The sequence below is a fragment of the Diaphorina citri genome, unplaced genomic scaffold (assembly GCF_000475195.1).
Source record: "Diaphorina citri unplaced genomic scaffold, Diaci psyllid genome assembly version 1.1 scaffold71, whole genome shotgun sequence".
Classification (NCBI taxonomy): domain Eukaryota; kingdom Metazoa; phylum Arthropoda; class Insecta; order Hemiptera; family Psyllidae; genus Diaphorina; species Diaphorina citri.
Genome location: NW_007377508.1, coordinates 219008 through 240920, shown reverse-complemented (window position 1 = coordinate 240920; position 21913 = coordinate 219008). Strand labels below are relative to the sequence as shown.

General features: G+C 37.8%; 2 protein-coding genes across 3 annotated transcripts in view; one reads left to right on the top strand and one right to left on the bottom strand.

Annotated features, from left to right (window-relative positions):
* Nucleotides 1-21913, bottom strand: part of LOC103520751 (DNA-binding protein D-ETS-3-like) — a 73977-nt gene that overhangs the window by 38438 nt on the left and 13626 nt on the right. Inside the window, exon 3 of the mRNA XM_026831736.1 lies at nucleotides 6671-6951. Coding sequence (XP_026687537.1) covers nucleotides 6671-6951 — 281 coding nt within the window. The remainder of the gene's footprint in view (nucleotides 1-6670; nucleotides 6952-21913) is intronic.
* LOC103520635 (lachesin-like) lies at nucleotides 4984-9987 on the top strand. 2 transcript variants are annotated; one of them, XM_026831814.1, is made up of 3 exons: nucleotides 4984-5590; nucleotides 5767-6257; nucleotides 7617-9987. In XM_026831814.1, the coding sequence occupies exons 1-2, from the start codon at nucleotides 5143-5145 to the stop codon at nucleotides 6186-6188; spliced, it is 870 nt and encodes a 289-aa protein (XP_026687615.1). In that variant the 5' UTR covers nucleotides 4984-5142; the 3' UTR covers nucleotides 6189-6257; nucleotides 7617-9987. The 2 variants fall into 2 exon arrangements, with proteins under 2 accessions (XP_026687615.1, XP_008483959.1); XM_008485737.3 differs by having other exon boundaries at nucleotides 4987-5728; nucleotides 5905-6257.

Sequence of the window (21913 nt, the reverse complement as noted above, 5' to 3'; positions counted from 1 at the left end):
ACTTCCGTTACAGGTGCTTCTCTTGTATTTTTTTGCTGATGACTATCTTCAGAGCTATTTAGAAGATTTTTTCCTTTTCATTATGCGATGCCCATTGTGAAAGATGCTTTCAACAAGTGTTTGCCTTGGTCTGGGAATTCTAACATTGTCCCTTTCTATTCTGCTCATCGTTTCTTGTTTGTACTTTGTGAATTTATTAAATAAAATTAGATGCAAATTTTGATAAAATTAGATGCAAATTTAAATAAAATTAGATGCAAATTTTGAATTCAAAGGGAAAATCAGTGGTAGATCCACTATCTATTTTCTGAGACTTTGTCTTTCTATGATGCTCCAATTTCACTGAAATGTCAACAAATTTAATTACCAAGGTATTTAACCAAAGAATCGTGAAATATTCAGGACCGGATGAAGGAGTCCAGGCCCATGGAAATGGTACCGAATGAACTCCCCCGGGAACTTACCCAAAACCTAGGCAAAGTATCCAAAAACAAAATTTACTTTCTTGTAGGTATGAAAGCGACTGATTTTTTTCCATTGAAAAAGAAAAAAAAAAAAAAAAGAGGAACAACAACTCTTCTACCTAGCACCCTAAAAACAGAAAAAAGCTCCCATAAAAAGCAAATCAAGTCATAACAGCAAAGTTCAAACTTGTGTACTTTTTTCTCTCCTTTAATGGAGTGCTGTTCAAACACAAAAGTTCAAACGGCCGGCCTTTGGCCGGGGCTACAAAAGGGCCTTATTCGTTATTTACAAAATAAATAATCAAAATCGTTAACACACAATTGATTCTATTAGGTTTCACATCGGAAGAGACTTCCGGAGTGAAGACGCGTGTTCCTGCCATTTCCGGGAGTCGAACACACGTGCCCTTGGAAAATGATGCAGCAGTATTCGTTCTTACTCTGTTTGAATGTTTTTTTTTTTACTCTCTTTGGAACTCTTTCTATCTGTATATCTGTTTTTATCTATTTTCCTTCGCTCCTTCTTCTCTCTCATGATGTTCTTTCCATTCATAAATATGTAGATATGTTTGCTTAAACAACAGACAAGGTTAAAGCCAGATGCGTTATCTACCACATAACCCTTCAGTTCTATTATCATGTGATCAAATTATCAAATGAATGAGGGCAAAATTCTATTCCTCGGGTGGGATTGTTCTATCCAAGTTTTTAGCGATTCCAGCGAATAAGAATACCGCTGTGTCCATATCTTAATGTGTGGAAAAAATACGACTTTTTCTCGGCCAAACAGGCTAAAACACTCCCATGGCGTGAAGGCTGAAAAAGAAAATGTCTGAGAAATAGGAGGTGGTTGAAAAAGGAGCTTATTCTATTCAGGTTTTTAGTGATTCTAGCGAATAAGAATACCACTGTGTCCATATCTTAAAGTGTGGAAAAAATACGACTTTTCCTCGGCCAAACAGGCTAAAACACTCCCATGGCGTGAAGGCTGAAAAAGAAAATGTCTGAGAAATAGGAGGTGGTTGAAAAAGGAGCTTCTTTTTGTATTTGGGTGATAATGCTTGAATATAATAGGTATGGGAGCCCCCCGGAGCGGGCTTTATGGGTGCCGCATATGATTAATGCTTCAAGCAGGGAGGCAGAGCTTTATATGAAGGATGGGAGCAACACACACGGAGGTGGTGAAGGGAGAAAGCATTGTGAAGGGAGCACCAGGGAATATGAAGGGAGCATTGTGACTTTGTATGAAGGATGGGAGCAACACACACGGAGGTGGTGAAGGGAGAAAGCATTGTGAAGGGAGCACCAGGGAATATGAAGGGAGCATTGTGTATTGAAGGTTGCCCAAGTGTTGCCCCGTAAGCTGAGTGTCCTTAAATTTGTGTAGATATTTCTTAAAAACCAAAATTGTACTGCCTGTAAGTTCATTTTGAGCCAGACCAGACTAGTTGGCTTGGCTCGTAGCGCGTCTGCCTTGTAAGCGGTAGGCCGCGGGTTCGATTCCGTCCCGGGGCGGAATTCATCCTGAACGGATAATGTTCCTTCTCGGAACGGCTGGCTTTCTCCCATCCTGTCATCCTTCTCTCTACGATTGCGGGACGACAAGACCTTAGCAAATATAGTTCCCTCTATCAAACCTCTTTGAAAAATTTAAACATTAGATAGGTAACGTATTTTCTTCATTTTCCATTTTAAAAAGGTTTGTCACTGGGTGTGTACAGGTTAACGCGATATTTGTGATATTATTTTTCTTCACACAATATTTTCACTCCCTTAATCTATTTTCTTGACTTTATCTCCCTCTCACTTCCACCCCCTACGAATCTTACGCCATTTTTTGCTCCTCCCTTTGTTCAGAAAGTTTTCCTTCTCTTTCTCTCTCTCTCTCTCTCTCTCTCTCTCCATTTCGTCTTCTTTATTTCGGGTGTCACTTTGGGTTTCATTGTTTCGTGAATTCATTGTTCAGTCTTGGGTTATATTTTCACTTCTGGGCCAGCCTAGTTAACTTGGAGGGTAGCGCGACTGCCTTGTAAGTGCTAGGCTGCGGGTTCTTTATCCTAAAGGGGCTTTCTCCTATCCTCTATATCTCTCTTCGGTTTCAGAACAATAGGAACTCAGTTCCGTGTTAAACGGACCCTACATGATGGACCATTAGTGGGACCTATTTGAAGGAAGGAAAAATACAGGCAGCATGCAGAACCTTATTCCGAAACAGAAAGTTTTCTTTCTCTCTCTCTCTCTCTCTCTCCATTTCGTCTTCTTTTCGGGTGTCACTTTGGGTTTCATTGTTTCGTGAATTCATTGTTCAGTCTTGGGTTATATTTTCTCTTCTGGGCCAACCTAGTTAACTTGGAGGGTAGCGCGACTGCCTTGTAAGTGCTAGGCTGCGGGTTCTTTATCCTAAAGAGGCTTTCTCCTATCCTCTATATCTCTCTTCGGTTTCAGAACAATAGAAACTTTACTCAGTTCCCTGTTAAACGGACCCTACATGATGGACCATTAGTGGGACCTATTTGAAGGAAGGAAAAATACAGGCAGCATGCAGAACCTTATTCCGAAGATTGCTCCACAGTGAGAACCAATTCAAATCCAAGATCCAATACCGATTTAAATAAGATAAATCAAAGCAAACACTACCACGCCTGTCGATTCAAAAGTCAATCATGAGAAAACTACTCATTCAAAACATTTACACTCGTAATCAGAACAGAGAAGATTACAGCCGACTTATCTACAAATCAAAACAAATGGGCCCCGTCGCATGGCATTGCATGCAAACATATTGCCCCACCATCCCAAACATAAACATGAACATATGCTGAGTTAATGGCTCAGAAGTATGTCGCACTGTATTGCATGCAAACATATTGCCCCACCATCCCAAACATAAACATGAACAATTGAACATATGCTGAGTTAATGGCTCAGAAGTAATGTGAAAATAACACTACTTTGTAATCGTGATGGGAGTTGTAGTTGTTTTAGGGATAAAAAAAGAGTTTTGTTTAATTCTCTGTTTTCTTTAATCTCCCTTTGGAAACGTAGGAAGGTGGAAAAACAAAGTTGCCGGGTTGAAAGTCAAATATTGAAAGACTGACCACACAAGACCCCGTCGCATGGCATTGCATGCAAACATATTGCCCCACCATCCCAAACATAAACATGAACATATGCTGAGTTAATGGCTCAGAAGTATTATTTTCTACTGTGCCGCAGTGTTTGCTTCATTCCTCTTGCCATGGAATCTAAATTAGTTTTTGGACAGTTGTTTTCTTTTCCGGCTTTTGTTATTACTTTTACATTTATTTTTCTGGCTTTTGCTAAAACTGAAGAGGTTCCCACAGTTCCATACACTTCTCCGGAGTCTCAAGTTGATACACCTCCTGTCATATTGAATAACTCTACACAGTTGTCGGTCGCCAAGGAAGGACAATCTGTGCAGCTAGAATGTCATGCGGAAGGTCACCCCATCCCGACCATTTCCTGGAGACGGAATTTTAAGAGGTTGGGGAGGTTACATTTGGCAAGTAAGATTTTTTTTCTCCTTTTCTTTACTCAGCTACCTCCTCCTCCTTCTTCTTCTTCCTCTTCTTCTTCTTCTTCTTTATCCTTTCTTTATTCTTCTTTTACCTCTTAGTCTTCATCCTCTTTTTCTTTTACCTCTTATTCTTCGTCCTCTTTCTTTCCTCCACTTCTCTATTTTTTCTTTTTCCTTTCCTCTTTCTTATTCTCCCTCCTCTTCTTTTTCTTTTGTCTTTTTGTTCTCTTTTCTTTTTCCCCCTATTGTTCAACACACTGAGCACAAAAGTTTTGTGGAGTTTTTCGGGAAAATTTTCGAGCGAAATGAAAACGCTTGAATTTGGAACGACTGCATATGGCTTTGTGTTAGACAGCCAGGGGATTTGGGTGGAAATTTGGAAAAGTTTAGCTTTTAAATGCCCCAATTATCAACTTTGGGTTGTGTGTGTGTGTGTGTGTGTGTGTGTGTGTGTGTGTTTTTTTTTATGTGAGAAAACACACAGTAGGTACCTACCTACTTTCTCTTCTTTGAAAAGGAGGAGGAGAAGGAGGAGAATATAAGAAAGAGGAGAAGAAAAAGAAGAAGAGGACGAAGAAGAAGCAGCAACAGAAGAAAATTAAAGCAGAAGAGGAGAGCTGATTTTTTTTTCCTTTTCGTTCAATATTTACCCACATTTTTTCTTGTCTTGAATAGAAATATTAAAGAAATGTCGAAAAGAAGGAGGAAGAGGAGGAGAAGCAGGGAGAAAGAGAAAGCGAAGGTAATGGGAACCAAACGAAATTAATTGAATTCTAATGCAAAATATGAAATAGAAAGGAGAAAGAAATAGAAAAGAGAGAGAGAGAGAGAGAGAGAGAGAGAGAGAGAGAGAGAGAGAGAGAGAGAGAGAGAGAGAGAGAGACTATGGAGGTTATCTCAGATAAGAACATCTGACAATGACCTCTGCCGCTCATTGTTGTTCAATAACAAATTGAAAAACTTTCAACCTTTAACCAAGGTACCTACGTACTTTATCAACCAGTATAAACCTATGAACTGATTTGAGATCGAAAAGCGATTCTTTAATTCGCGATAGTGAAAGAATATTTTTTCCATATTAATGTTGGGAATATTAAATATTTTCTAGTGTGCCGCAGTGTTTGCATTATTCCTCTTGCCATGGAATCTAAATTAGTTTTTGGACAGTTGTTTTCTTTTCCGGCTTTTGTTATTTCTTTTACATTTATTTTTCTGGCTTTTGCTAAAACTGAAGAGGTTCCCACAGTTCCATACACTTCTCCGGAGGCTCAAGTTGATACACCTCCTGTCATATTGAATAACTCTCCACAGTTGTCGGTCGCCAAGGAAGGACAATCTGTGCAGCTAGAATGTCATGCGGAAGGTCACCCCATCCCGACCATTTCCTGGAGACGTGAAAACAACGCTATCCTGCCCAACGGTCAAACGATTTTCACAGGAAGTACTCTTCAAATTCCCAGAATCACTAAGGAAGACCGCGGTGCGTACTACTGTGTGGCTCAAAACGGCATTGGTAGGGGAGCAAGGAGAAAGATTGAGGTGAAAGTAGAGTTTGCTCCTATCGTTACAGTGCAAAGTACCCGTATAGGGCAGGCTCTACACCATGACATGGACCTTGATTGTCATATAGAGGCTTACCCACATCCCATATTGTACTGGGCCAAAGACGGTGAAATTGTTGTCAATGATGAATATCACAGTATATCTAACTTTGGAACTTCAGAAGGTACAACGGGATCGTTACAGTGCAAAGTACCCGTATAGGACAGGCTCTACACCATGACATGGACCTTGATTGTCATATAGAGGCTTACCCACATCCTATATTGTACTGGGCCAAAGACGGTGAAATTGTTGTCAATGATGAATATCACAGTATATCTAACTTTGGAACTTCAGAAGGTACAACGGACAGTATCATCAGGATTAAGAACATTGGGAAATCTGAGTACGGAACATATGAGTGCCGAGCAATGAATCGGTTGGGAAGTGCGCAGAAGTCTATTGAGTTATACGAATCCAGTTATCCAGTCTGTGTGCGAGGCCCTTGTATTACGATAGTTGACGCTGGCCAAACCGAAGAGCCATCGAGAGCGACAACTGAAGTTCCAACAACAACAACACCTATCGCTTCTTCAGACAAAAGTACCACCGATTATTACAACCTAACGGAGATTTTGGAGTGAGAAGTAAGTAACTCTCAAGTTGTTTTGAAAATAAAAAGTGTTTTGCTCTACTTTTTTGAGATTAAGTGGTTCATCTATATTTTCAAAGGGAAAATCAGTGGTAGATCCCCTATCTATTTTCTGAGACTTTGTCTTTCTATGATGCTCCAATTTCACTGAAATGTCAACAAATTTAATTACCTAGGTATTTAACCAAAGAATCGTGAAATATCCAGGGCCGGATGAAGGAGTCCAGGCCCATGGAAATGGTACCGAATGAACTCCCCCGGGAACTTACCCAAAACCTAGGCAAAGTATCCAAAAAACATGTAACGGTAAGCAATAATGTCAATACATAGGATGTCTAATATAAACCTGGCCAATACTTCGTGGGAATAAAACAGTTGATCATGTAACGGTAAGCAATAATGTCAATACATAGGATGTCTAATATAAACCTGGCCAATACTTCGTGGGAATAAAACAGTTGATTGGTCACTTACCATTGAAATTTCTCTTCGTATCACTATTACTAGCGGGCTCGTCTGATTCGTTGGGTGAGCTGTGGTGGTGACTCTGACCATTTGATAACCTAAGACTAGAGGAATTTGTACTATTGCTGGAAGTGACTGGGATGGGCGGCGTCGGTGTTGACGTGCAATAGTTGGTTGAGCTACTTAGATCACTAAATGCACTCGAGTAGTTTCGAGTGTCTTGAAGAGCCGCCTTGGCTTTCTCTACGGATTGCTTGAGCTGCTCGAACGTGGAAGTATTGCAAGTGAACCTGAAACAGTCAGTGGAAGAATAGAATCAATTGGGACTCTCACAGAAGAATAGAAGCAACTAGGACTCTCAGCAACGGAAGGGATGCTCTTCTTTTTTTAGTCTTTGTGTCAGGATCTCAGTGGTGTAGTGGTTAGCACGGTGGACTCTGGATGTGGAGGTTGGTGGTTCGAGTCCAAGTCAAGTCATTAAATTTAGCGTAGTTTATCAAGCGAGAAAGGACATTTGTGACAAGCATTTAATCTTTTTTTAGTCCTTGTGTCAGGATCTCAGTGGTGTGGTGATTAGTACGGTGGACTCTGGATGTGGAGGTTGGTGGTTCGAGACCAAGTCAAGTCATTAAATTTAGCGTAGTTTATCAAGCGAGAAAGGACATTTGTGACAAGCATTTAATGCTCAACACAATTAAAATTTCTTTTTTTAAATTGAATATTCATCAAGAAAAACCACTAGAAAAGGAGGGAAATCTTTCAATATAGGTAAGTCTGTAAATACACTCCATTTTTATTATGTTTTCAGAGGACTTCTAGTATTAACAATGACTTATTTATACCATTGAAATTCTAGTATCGTTGCAACCATGAAAAAAAAAAAAAAAAAAAATGCTTAACCCCATACACAAAAAGCCCAAACTGAGGCTTAGGTGTAGGGGCTGGACAGCCCCAGTTCATCTATGAATAAAAAACCTCAATAATGTTTGGAAAATTGGAACACTATTTCAGGCATCACATTGGATCAAACACGGAAAAACTTTTACAGGGAAGATTTTTTTTACCTATCATTTTATTTTTCCAGTAATGAAAATTTATATTCCGTTTTGTTACTTTTTAATATCTTCGAAGTAATGTTTTCCAAATCGCGTGATGTTTCGCCTGATGTTTACAGTTTTTTCTGATGATGAATGTTCGTTCATTTTAATTTCATAGAAAGTGAATTATGGGGGCTATAGTGGTCTATCTTATATTGTATGTCCTGAACTCTATTCTTAGATTCCTGTACCTGGAGAGTTTAGTGAAGTCCACGATATACCTAATATGTTTTCTCCAGAACTTCCGAAGATGCTCTTTGAGTAATATGGGATATTGTCGTATTCACTTTAAAGCTTTCAACAAAAACTAATACCTATTTTCATTGTACTGGTATTACAATAATAATTATGTTTGTGCCTTCCTAACTCAGTACAAAATGTTGATTCTCAGGAATATGGCAAACTTCACCGATTGAACTAATATTTATTATTATTTACTTTCAAAGTTATAGTTAAATAGATATGGAAACCAAGGAGACAAGCTTTCAGATAAGGAGCGGGTTTTTCTCGTGAGAGCAAAAAAAATGCCGAGGGTTGAAAAATACCCTTTTTCCGGAAGGCCAGCCATAGAACATGTAAACCATAAAAAAGCATTTTTCCTCTCTCCAGAAAAAAAAGTTTTCAGAATATTATAAATTTATTTTTTGTAGTTAAAAAAATATTATTTTTCCAGAGAAGATAAAAAAAGGGTGGACATCAACAGAGCTTGAAAATATCTCGAGTCAAAAGGGCTAAAAGTTCATGGCTCTGGCTCCCCCATTTTGCAAAGGGATTGTACCGGTGGGTATAGGACTGCGGTTGAGAGGATGGGGCAGAGTAGAGATAAGTGTGGTTAGGTACATATTTTCATAAGGAATATTCTGTCATATAAATCATATGGTGGTAAATACTTTGTGTTACCAAAGTACCTAGAAGCCTCCATAAGTTCGTCAATGATCATTGATCAAGTTAAAAGTTATAAAATGAAGTTTTGATCAAATTGTTTAGTAATAATAAGTAACTACTTCGCCATGTCACGTCAGGTCAATCCATTGCTACAATTTATGACCATCTAATGATACTTTTGCTATCTCGATCTAATGTTAACCTGTGTCCACTGTCCACACATAGTCGGCGCCTTCGATCGACGAGTTGAAGGGGTGAATCTATGTTGTCGAGGCAGTGTACAGTTTCAGTCAACGTCAATCGAGGGCGTCCACTATGTGTGGACATAGCTTTACAAATTTCAGTGTGCTGACTGCTGATCATGGCTTTGTAAAGTGCAAATTAGAAGGACCATGGGAAAGCTGAAGAAACCACTAATAAAATATTTTAATTAAGCCACATTTAAGATTATTAAACATAGTGACAACTGACAACATAATATAAAAACAATTATTAAAGTAATAAAACTACAAAGGTATACGAATAGATCTTACCAGTTTAATCCAAAATGGAATAAGATCCGCGCCAAAACTTCAATCTCCAATAGTTGCTAGTAAGTTGTTAGATGCTGTTGTTAGATCAGAGGTAATGATGGGTTTGTTAACATGTTTGCTTTAATTTTAATGAAAGTGTAAAATTAGGACTTACAACAAAACACAATTGGAATATTTTTAATTAGTTAGATTTTTAGAGTCCCGAGGGACATTGAGTAAAATATCGACACGTGAAAAAATAATTTACAATAAGATTCACATAAAATCAGAAAATTCTATCGAAATACAATTTTACAACACTAAAAAATACCTACACCAACTGTCCGGAAAAGGAGTAAGATTTTCGAGGGTAAATATTTTAAAGACCGCGAAAATTTATCCCAAAGAATTCAACCACTTCGCGGACACTTCCTAGAGGTACGATTGTACATATAAATTTATTTATTACATGGACACAAACGATAACTAAGACTATTTACGGAAAAGCGCAAATTAGAATTGAAGAATAAAGAAAAAGTCCAAGAGGAAATTTCCCGAAATATCTTCCTTTAGAAAAAGAAGGTTACCAAGGAGAGGATACCACACATAAAAAAATCCAGGAAGGGGAAAAAGACTCTTATGTACCCAATAGGATTTTCCTAATGTATTAGTAATTAAATCAAATCTTGGGTTTCATTGGAAAAGCACCCCTGAACATGATACCGTTGATACGCTGTAAGGTTCAAAATGGAATATCACGAAAGCTCGTCATTCAAACGCTTTCAATAAGCTTTTCCTATTGGTTCACGTGAAAGCGCATGGTCCCCCTACATTTTCTTCCCAAATATTTTTCCTTCTGGATTTTCCAGCAGTAGATAATGTGAGCATCTCTCTCTCTCTCTCTCTCTCTCTCTCCTGATTTCTCCCGTTTCTATGTATTATCTTGGATTGAAGTTATCCGTCGATTGAAGATTGAAATTTCATCTATTGCACCTATTCTACTTACCTATATCTTTGTAGGGGCTTTGATGACAAATTGAAACTTTATGACAAGCATATCAAAACAACATGATACTGGTGTCATTAAAATAGGTGTTGATAAAGGTGAACAACTGGGAGCACAAGGGATTACCTACCTACCATTGCATCAGCAAATTTCCAACTGAATTCTATTCTTCAGCTGAAAATTTGCTGGTGCATTGATGGGTCAATTTTTTCACCCTGATTTTATAACCGGTGCTTTTATATTTTTACCAAAAGAATGTGGCAGGAGCACAGAGATACAAGTGTTGTATAGCTTCGTATTAGTTCCATTACAAGTCCCTTTATATTCCAAGTATAACAAGTTCCAAGCATATAACAAGCAGAGGATCTCGTTATGTATGATTCTGCACAGGAAGCTCGTCGTTAGGTTTAAACTTTTCTACCATTTCATTTCTGGATGAAATATTTTCTCCAGAGAAAAGCTTTAGAATTCCAAAATCCTCCAAAAAAAGAAGAAAGAACTTCCCCCCACCCCTTCCTTGCGCATAAACTCAATTCTCTCTAACTTTTATTATTTTCGAAAAAAGTGAAATAATGTTTATTATGAAATACTTTAGCTTTCATTGTTGTTGGAACCGAAAACTTTGTATTTTGGAAAGTTAAAACGAAACGTTAATAATGCAGATTAAAATTAAAATCATTGTTTTTATTCAGCATTAAATGAGACATTTCTTGCTGCTCTGTGTTGTCTGATAGTTAGGGTCGTCCTGGGTAAATCAAACAAGAGTCTAATATTCAAAGGGATGTACAATTTGTACATAGTAGTACATATTGAGAACAGTCTCCGGAAAAGAATATGAAATTTCTTGCAATTCACTGATGTTGTTTCTAATTTCACTCTGTTTTTAACTCCGAGAATGAAGCAACTCTAGCCTGATCAGTCCAGCTATGTAGATTCAGATACTAAGATGATAGATTCAGCTGGACATTCAAATTTCAAATGAGTGACGGACAGTACCTACCTAATATGTACCGCTGATTTACAGGTCGGGCATTTATAGCCAACATTAGGGCTCTATCCTGAGATCCTTACTCTTGTAACTTAGGAGAAGGTGGAAGTAACCAATCGTTATTGAGTAAGAACGAATCTTGCATATCTGTTGAGCCCCTTATTTTTTCATTCCGTAAAAATATGTACATTTAGAACTACTTAATTGATTTTGAAACTTTAGAATATAAATACCTACATAGTTACCTACTATGTATAGGTAGAAAGGTTAGGTACAATAGGATCGCGGAAATCAAAAGGAGAATGGAAGAAAAGTCCCCAAGAAATTTATGACCTTTGAAGAAAAGCCCGGAAAAGCTCTGAAGTAATTTAGGTCTCCTCTCTTATTATTACTTCTTTTCATTTTTCTTATCTTATACCTAATTTTTAATTTTATCACTTTTCTTTCACTGTAGATTTTAAATGTCATTTTAATAATGAATTTATTTCTTTATTTTCCTCTCTCCTGTGCTATGCCGATGAGAGCGTTTTGTAAAAAATTGTTTTACGTATTAGGGTAATGTTACACCAAGCGCGCATTTGCAAACGTTTGCAAACGATGCGCGCTTGGTGTAACATTACCCTTAGATGTTTTTATACTAACCTAATCATTCAGTTACATAAATTTTAATTACATACCTACATGAATTAATTTTTCTTTGTGCATTTGTAATTATTGGTAATGGACTTTTTGTGTAGGCAAGATTGAAGTAATATTTCTTCCAATAAATCGTAAAAAGTTTCATTAATTTTTGGACTTCCATTTCACTGTCTTTTGATCTACATATGTCAAACTTTAGAAGCATAGAACTCTTATAATGTTCACCAAATTAAACCAAATAATAGCAACACCCTTGAACTTTCACAAACAGTCTAAGGAAGCGCAAGAAGGAAACTCCACAGATGGTTTTCCTCTAGTTAGGTTTAATGTGTTTATAAAAACATAAAAAGGAAGATATCGATTCAAAAGAGTTAAAGGCTAAAGGAAATGTCTCGGAAGGACGCCAGTTTAATCTAGGAAATCCTTCATTCCTTTCTATTCAAATGCTTTTCCACACAATGTCTATGTATAGCTTTCCTTTTTTTGCTGCTAAACCTAGGTTTATAACTATTTATAGAGAGTTTGCTTTTGTAGGTATCTACGTTTTTTTTTTCTTTTTCTTAGTTTGCCGGATTTTTATTCGCTATTGCTCCGCTTTAGCTATGTATGTGTGTGGATTCTCACAAGAGAATAAAGGAAATTCGGGTGGCTGTAAAAAAGCAAATGTGATTAAACCAATGGGATAGGAACGACCAACTCCTTCTTCATTTTCATTGAGTACCTTGGAATTTGAGCTAAATTCCTTCAGGAATAGACTATTTTTTGTTACTACTTTATTCCCCTAATAAAAGTTTAATCGATGGTTTAGTTTAACAGTCAAGGCAAGGCTGGATACGGTGAAACAAGGAATGTCTATTTTTATTGTATTTTATTTCTGGAAAAAAGCTAGCTAGGAAAAAAACAGTTGAGTAAAAATGGGAACCCAACGAAAGGCATTATTTATGGATGCTCTGAAATTTATGTTCCATAAAAATACAGCGAAATGTGTACGAGCGAAAAAAAAAAAAAAAAAAAAAAAAAAATAAAGCTTTGAATATTTTTACTCTATTCTATTCAATCAAGCCAGTGTTTTGCTGAAGGTAGTTAAGGTATGATTTATGAACTATGGCGCGCTATGTGTGTTGACTCCTGACTCAACTATACAATGGTGCTGCTGCCGTCCCTATTCTGCTGAATCAAAGTTAATTTATCCTTGTCAATTGTGTATTGTGTTGCGAGCACGCTGATCTGCTGATGTGTTACCCTGCTTCGTGCTGACTTAAATGACTTTGCTTTCACTTCTCTCCTATTTTATTAGTATTATTTATTAGTTTTTTTTTTCTGGGGAAAAAAATCACGCTATGTGTTTTATTTTTACAAATTTTATTTATTTTAGTTTAGATATTTTGTTTGCTCATTCAAATTTTAAAATATAACAATGAAATTTTGACTACTAAATTTTCCATGTAAAATTTGCAAAGGCGAATTCTAGTGACATAGAAAGCCATACCTACATAGAAAACCTTTCAACTGCTAAGATCAAACAACCTCGAGTTTTGGAATTCCAACCTTTTAACTAGGATTCCAAACAACTCAATTTTATTGTCAAAAGCAGGTGGCGAAGACTTAATTAAAATTCCTAATACCTAGGTTGAAGAACACTTTCTATTCAGGGTTGGGTGAGGGTCTGGGGTTGTTGCTGAATGCCCTGTCATCTCCACGGAACCTCAATCCCTCCTTCCAACAAAAATCAGATAGGTAAGTAGGTAAATATCGACAACATAAATTTATCACGAGTATTGTGCCATCTCTTTTGCCATTTTTTTTTTTTTTTTTTTTTTTACAAAAGAGATTTTTTAAATAATTCGAATAAAATAAAAAATATTTCTCCTCTGACATACCAAAATGAATTATTGTCATATGAGAGGGAAAAAAATATTACTGTATAAAAATGTGCATTATTCAAATACCTCTAGGTACATAAACTATGTCACAAAACAAAATAACCTTCGACTTTGGATTGGAGATCAAGACAGACTTCTAAACTTTGAGGCAAGTTCGAACGCTCAGACTGCCTGACCTATTAGGTCTGTCAGACAATCGTAAGTCGGAACGAGTGAGGAGGAAAAAGCTTGAGACCTATTGGGTCTGTCAAACCGTCTGAGAGACCTAGGTCTGTCAAACCGTCTGACAGACCTAGGTCGGAAGATTTTTTCTGCCGCTCACGTTCCTACTGTCTGACAGACCTTGGTCGATTGATGATATGAAAGGTGGTAGAAGTTCTAGTAAATCCTAAACATCTACACGCATCTTAAAAGGTGAACTGTGGATGTACTACCTATAGGGAAGATGGGAAACCATAAAGTGATACAAACGAGATATTCATGGAAATCGATTTTCCTTCTTGAATGACCCCGCCTCTCTAAAGTTTCCTCGAAATAAAAAAAGAGGAGGAGGAGGAGGAGGAGGAGGAGGAGGAGGAGGAGGAGGAGAAGAAGAAGAAGAAGAAGAAGAGGAGGAGGAGGAGAGAAAAAAAACTTGAATAAGAAACAAGTCGTCATCAAGTTTCAAAACTTTATTGGAACTTTATAAATTAAAAATATTTCACAAAAAAAAAGTTCTTTTTTTTCGAAAAAATAAATATGAAAAACCGTAATGAATTATTGCTCCTGATGCCAAGTTGTGAAATATTTGTCCAGAAATGAGAACATGGTACAAATAAATATGTGGCTGCAGCTGAGCTGAGAAGTAACCTAGAGCTGTTAGAAGGGGATTTGCTATCTGAATTAGATGGAGAAGGCTAGAAAACGAGGGAATAATCCCACTCAGAATCAATAATGTCCGATTCATTGATGGAAGAAGAGAAGGAAGAGGAAGGCCCAGCATGAGCTTCATGGAGCAGACCATGGAGTTTGCTAGCATTGCTGGCACAGATTCCTACAGTAAACTGAAGAGATTAACCCAAAACAGAGAATCATGGAGAAGAGTTGCAAACCAATCCTTGGATTAAGATGATAGATAGATAGAGGTATGTAAATCTATGGATTTGTGAACTCTGTTATAAGAAGGGTACGCACAAGATCACTTCACCTCATTGAAAAGGATAGAACTAAATATAGTACCTAATTCAAAGAGAATAATGAGGAAAAAAGATGGATGAACATAATAAATGAAGACATAAAAACAAAATGGACGTTTCAGATGTTGAAGATTATTTTGCCCGAATACACACACAAGAAAATAGTATCACTCTCATTCTTCTCTTTTTAGCTCTTTTGCAAACTGTTATTCTGGAGCTCTCTCTTTCTCTCTCTCTCTCTCTCTCTCTCTGATTGATGCAAGTTCGTTTCCTGTTTTTTCGCTCAATTTAACTTTTAAAGCAAAAATAACGAAAAAGAAAGAAAGAAGAAGAAAAATAAACCTCGAAGAAAGAAAACAAATAACAATTGTCTTACGGTTTCGGATTTTGTGTAAAGTTATTGCTGACTCCTGAATTACTCATGGAGCTGTCGAGATTTTAATTTATCTCCTCGGTTTCAAGACAAAGGGTTCGTTTTCCAGTAACCCACCTCTTTTTGTTTGGAAACCATTGAATGTATCTGGGCTTGCGTCATGAACTCATGATTTAATTAATAATCGGAAGATCTAAACTTAAAACCATTCTCCGTTTTTAGTCCGTCCTTCCTTTATTATTACAATAGTAATAAAAAGGTATAAGGGACGGACTATTGTATTCGCTTCGGTGTCTGGGTACTCTAAAACACGTTTTATTTTCATGTAAATCAGTAAACAAATTAAACAAAATATTTTATCTAGTACATAGACAATTCAATGATATAGTTACCTACAAACTTATTTATTAAAGAGATTACAATCATATCTTTAAATTTTATTAACCCATTGTGTACAGACAAACAATAAAATCATTTAACCACTTTGTATCGTAAACTCTTATCGCATATTTAAATCAATTACACATTTCAATGTAGATAAAATGGGTATTGTAAAATTTGTATTGTCTGAAAACAACATTTTTCAACCAATCATCTCACATTTTTCACGCTTGGATTATCTGGAATCTAGATTATCAAAATTGTCATAATACATCATTAAATTCATGTGCATGGTCTATGTCGTAGCAAGCCCAGATGTCTATCCCGTAGTATGGCCCTTATTCTAAGACCGTCTGAGTCCTTGGTTTCAAGATTGTTCCGCCACTTACGCCCAGACTGTCTGACGGAGGTATTGTAAAATTTGTATTGTCTGAAAACAAAATTTTTTTAACCAATCATCACACATTTTTCACGCTTGGATTATCTGGAATCTATAGATTATCAAAATTGTGATAATACATCATTAAACTCATGTGCAAGGTCTATGTCGTAGCAAGCCCAAATGCCTATCCCGTAGTATGGCCCTTATTCTAAGACCGTCTGAGTCCTTGGTTTCAAGATTGTTCCGCCACTTACGCCCAGACTGTCTGACGGACCTAATAAATAGGGATTTATGCCCGTTTTCAGACTGAAAAAAGAAGCTTTTACTCGATTTTTTTTTTTTTCACCTGGCGGTTCAGCTGGCCTAGATAATTATGAATTATAGTTTCTAGCCCTCCTATCGTTTCTAGTCCTCGTTCCCCCAGACCTAATAAATAGGGATTCATGCCCGTTTTCAGACTGAAAAAAGAAGCTTTTAGTCGATTTTTTTTTCACCTGGCGGTTCAGCTGGCCTAGATAATTATGAATTATAGTTTCTAGCCCTCCTATCGTTTCTAGTCCTCGTTCCCCCTTCGTTTTTACACAAAAAGAACGAAATATCAAATCAAGATAATGGACTACTTAATGAAATACATGGGAAAGGTGCTAACTATTAACCCTCAAACCTAAGAAAAATAGGGAAACAGTAATTATTTATCGGTGTTAAAATGTTGTTAATTTCAATATCAATAACTTGTAGATGTAGGTACGTACATACATAGGTCCTAACGATTATTATTTTAAGGGGATGATTTTTTTAAACCTCTGTGTAGGTTTATTCCTTTCTGTGGTTAAAATACATAATTATTTGACTCGTTTTGAAATAAGGGTCGGCCCGATGGCAAAAAGTTACCAAAATCCATTTAGCGTGAAGGTTTCACAGGTTTGCGAAGTGTGACGCTTTCCAGGACGTTTCATATGGTGTGCTATTAGCCTTGGAGAACCTGACCAACTTATCACATACCTGAAGAAATAAAAGTGCTGAAGAAACAAGAAAAAGAAACAATGCTCGAGAAAACTATTCCCCAGTGTCGTCATTGCTATTAAGAGACCTGGGGTGGGCTATGCCACTTATCACTGTAACAAACGAGCTCGGAAAATCCCAAGTAATGGTTTAATAGAATTAATTAACGAAGAACATGAAGAGGAATCTTTGTCTGAACTCAGAATCTTTCCAAATAAAACCCTCACAAAATAATGAACTCCTGCGACATAAAGTATACTGGGTCCAACCAAAATTGAAGAAAGGGATTTTTTACTTTCTATTACTACAGTATAGCGTAGCTATACTAGTAATGATTACTTTCTATTACTACAGTATAGCGTAGCTATACTAGTAATGAAAGTATTGCAATCGGTCCAAATTTTCAAAATCGGGAAATGGTTGCCACAAAATAATGAACTCCTGCGACATAAAGTATACTGGGTCCAACCAAAATTGAAGAAAGGGATTTTTTTACTTTCTATTTTACTTTGAACCTGAATGGTGTAATGGAGGTTTGGTGGATCTGAAAATTGGTAATTTGAGTTAACTGAAAAAGTCCCTTTTGTTCAACTATTTGGACCAGGTCTCGGCAGATCACTCAAATTAAGTAATGTCGTGCGTTGTACCTGGACGGGTAACCATCTGGGATATCAAGACCACTACATGTGCTGCTGGCTGTTCTAAGGTGCACCTAATCAGTTGATCCCATGTGATTTTTCACGCCGAATCGAATGGTGAAACTTTTAGAACTGTCCGACTTACAGTTGAGAAGTTGTTCTAAGGTGCACCTAATCAGCCTCAAGAGAAGAGAAAGATTGAGGAGCTGGTTTAAAACTTGAAACACGAAAAGTGCGAGTTTCAGAATAGAACAGATTTTTTAGGACTTGGAGGATTACCTAATCAGCCTCAAGAGAAAGATTGAGGAGCTGGTTTAAAACTTGAAACACGAAAAGTGCGAGTTTCAGAATAGAACAGATTTTTTAGGACTTGGAGGATATTCCACAAAGCAATATTTTGACGATACGATACGTTGTAAAGATTTTTCTGCGTAGTGAAAAATCTAGAGTGAGAGATTGTGCCGAAAAAGTTGTAGACAGTATGCAGATTTTTCTGCTCGCGTACTGAGAAGTGCAAGAGTTCTTTTGTAGACTAAGCCCCTGGAAGTCTTAATATCTTTTCATGCCCTGTAAATTGTTTGGATTTGAGGAGGAGTGTGTTAGGATTCGTCGCGCCTATCTTGCTACTTGAATAGGGAACGCCACAAAGCAATATTTTGACGATACGATGCGTTGTGAAGATTTTTCTGTGTAGTGAAAAATCTAGAGTGAGAGATTGTGCCGAAAAAGTTGTAGACAGTATGCAGATTTTTCTGCTCGCGTACCGAGAAGTGCGAGAGTTCTTTTGTAGACTAAGCCCCTGGAAGTCTTGGTATCTTTTCATGCCCTGTAAATTGTTTGGATTTGAGGAGGAGAGAGTTCTTTTGTAGACTAAGCCCCTGGAAGTCTTGGTATCTTTTCATGCCCTGTAAATTGTTTGGATTTGAGGAGGAGTGTGTTAGGATTCGTCGCGCCTATCTTGCTACTTGAATAGGGAACGGATCCCTTTATAGAAAGGAAGAGAGGCCACGCGACCATTGTCATTGCTATACTAGCGACCCTCCCTCAGATATCTTTTCTTTCGGTTTAGAAAACTACCGGGTGACACAGAGGTGAATATAGCACCCGGGGGATTTTTTATATTATTGTACTTTTCGATTCTTATTAAAAACACACTGCTCTCAAGTCACGTCAGCTCGTGGGGAGTCAGAAAGATTGTTTTAAAGTTCTCCCATTATTTTGTTCACGATAGCTATACTGCCCTCACTTTACGTGAGCTCACGTGATGTAAGGGTAGTGTGTTCCTACTGTACTTTTCGATTCTTATTAAAAACACACTGCTCTCAAGTCACGTCAGCTCGTGGGGAGTCAGAAAGATTGGTTTAAAGTTCTCCCATTATTTTGTTCACGATAGCTATACTGCCCTCACTTTACGTGAGCTCACGTGATGTAAGGGTAGTGTGTTCCTACCTTTAGTGACATGCATTACAGTCTTGTGAAAACACTTTGACCAAAAAGCGGAGAAGCCAAAAGTGGTCGTTGGTAGTTCAAGTCCGATTTCTTCTCTTAGAAAAACAGTTTGGCAAAAATCTTTGGAGAAAACCAGAAAAGGATTTCAAACCGAACAATGTCCGAAGATTTTTTAAAGGAAGACAGTATATACGTATAGGATGGGACAGGATGGAAAGGAGGAAGAAGTGGAAGTGGAGGAGAAGAAGGATTTTTTTTTAAGGAAGACAGTATAGGATGGGACAGGATGGAAAGGAGGAAGAAGTGGAAGTGAAGAAGGACGAGAAGAAGGAGGGGAAGAAGAAGGAGGAGGAGGAGGAGCAGGTCGTGTTAGATCCGACAAGGGTGGGAATAATTAAGAGCAGACGCCTCGACCACCATGCTTTGTGCCACTGAGAACTCGTGTTAGGGGAGAAGAAGGAGCACAAGGAGGAGGAGAAGAAGAAGAAGGAGGACAAGGAGGAGGAGGAGGTCGTGTTAGATCCGACAAGGGTGGGAATAATTAAGAGCAGACGCCTCGACCACCATGCTTTGTGCCACTGAGAACTCGTGTTAGGTTGCTTCCGACGCTACTTAACTTCCTTAAGTAGCGTCCACATCACCAAGGTCGATCGACATCACTTCAAACACGTCCACACCGAAAACCTCATTTCACCAAAATCCTTCTTAACTTCCTTAAGTAGCGTCCACATCACCAAGGTCGATCGACATCACTTCAAACACGTCCACACCGAAAACCTCATTTCACCAAAAAAGTCATTGACAGGAAGATCGTACACGAAAAGCCAACTTTGGGGCTTAGGTGTAAAAGGGCCCCAAAAGTTGGGTTAAGCTTACGAAGGATAGGAAGCTCTTGAAAAATAGGTTCTTTAGCGGAACCTAATATTTTGCAAGAGATTAACGGCGAGAATTGTTTTATGCATGTCGTTCGTACCGTTAAATAATTTATTGTATTTCTGAGCTCAGTTAAAGCCATTCTCATCTTCTCTTCATAATAACTGTGTGTGTTGTTGGCTTGATGGTCTACAGTCTACAACTTTGGCTCCGAAAGTTCATGTAAAAGGGCCCCAAAAGTTGGGTTAAGCTTACGAAGGATAGGAAGCTCTTAGGTTCTTTAGCGGAACCTATTTTGCAAGAGATTAACGGCGAGAAATGTTTTATGCATGTCGTTCGTACCGTTAAATAATTTATTTATTTCTGAGCTCAATTAAAGCCATTCTCATCTTCTCTTCATAATAACTGTGTGTGTTGTTGGCTTGATGGTCTACAGTCTACAACTTTGGCTCCGAAAGTTCCCAAGTTTCCTCTCGGTACCAAATAAAGGCTTCAGAAAGAAAGTGGCCATTTCACTCAGAATTCACTTGTCGTTTCGCCAGATTCTAAAAATCCATCATTTAACTCGGACACCTCGCACATTTTCCATCCGAGCTTTTGAATCAACTCACAACTTTCAGTTCAGAAAACTTCCGAAAAAAGGATTTTTTCAAAAACACAGCCACCGCTCCAAATCAGAACCGAATACCCCTGTCGACTTTTTCGGTGATTATTTCTGAAATGGAACCGATCAGAAATGCGTCGGATTATGTGGAAATGATTTTGTTGTAAGGTTGTTCCTGATATTTGTAGAACAAAAGTTTCAATCGTCAAGGAGGTAAGATCAGCTTTCGGACAAGCGACGCGACGCATTGCATCTACCTATGATATATGTATATATTTTTTTACTTTTGACGCGTAAAACCGACGCGAGGCAGCGAAATTAAGCGGTCAAAAAAGTGGGTATTTTTTTCGGTGCTTTAGGTATATATATTTTTTTTACTTTTGACGCGTAAAACCGACGCGACGCAGCGAAATTAAGGGGTCAAAAAAGTGGGTATTTTTTTTCGGTGCTTTTGTGTGTTTTTCAAATTTTACACACTTTTGTGGATCTCTTCACGGGGACAGTCTGCATTTCTCCGCTTTTTCTCAAATTTTACACACTTTTGTGGATCTCTTCACGGGGACAGTCTGCATTTCTCCGCTTTTTCTATGTAGAGGTACAAAATAAATGACTGCGGAGAAAAAATGCTGTATTTTAGAACTTAGGTCCACGTTTTGGTTGAACCTCTATTATATTTAAAAAATCATTATTTTTATTAATAAATTGTATTTCTTAATTTGATTTACATTATCACCAAACTATTAGACTTAATTATGTAAGGGGAGGGGTTTTTGTATTCGGAACGTCTAATTTTCTTCTAAATCTGTCGTCAAAAAATTGTTAGTGCGTTACTTTGGACGTTAGATATATGACAGCGATTTCCAACCAGCGGCCCGAAGATTTTTGGTTTGGCCCCCTCGGGCTTCATATTTGCTGTTTTACTATGGGGTGAACTCCGAACATGTGGAGCATCCACCCCCCTCCCTCTTCAAGAACATCCTGGATACGGGCCTGCTCCCCCGTGTATGTGGCCCGCGAAGTACCTGCCAATGTAGCATGTGGCCCGCATACACATGGAAGTCGGAAATCCCTGATATATAAAGACATATGGAGTAGAATGACAGAGAGAGAGCTAGAAAGTGAAACACCCTGTACATTTATTATTTTATACCGCGAGTTCCCTATTATCTCCCTCCGTTTCTTCTTACTCCCCTTCCCATATAATTACTGTGTGAGTCACATTTATTTCTCGGTAAAAAAACTGAACTATTTTCACCCTCGTAATATTATTATGTCTTCCCCTAAAGAAAACAGAAAGTTTCTCCTTCTGTGTAATAAGACAAACGACCATGTGTCACTGCTTTCTCAATACCTTGTTTATCCTGC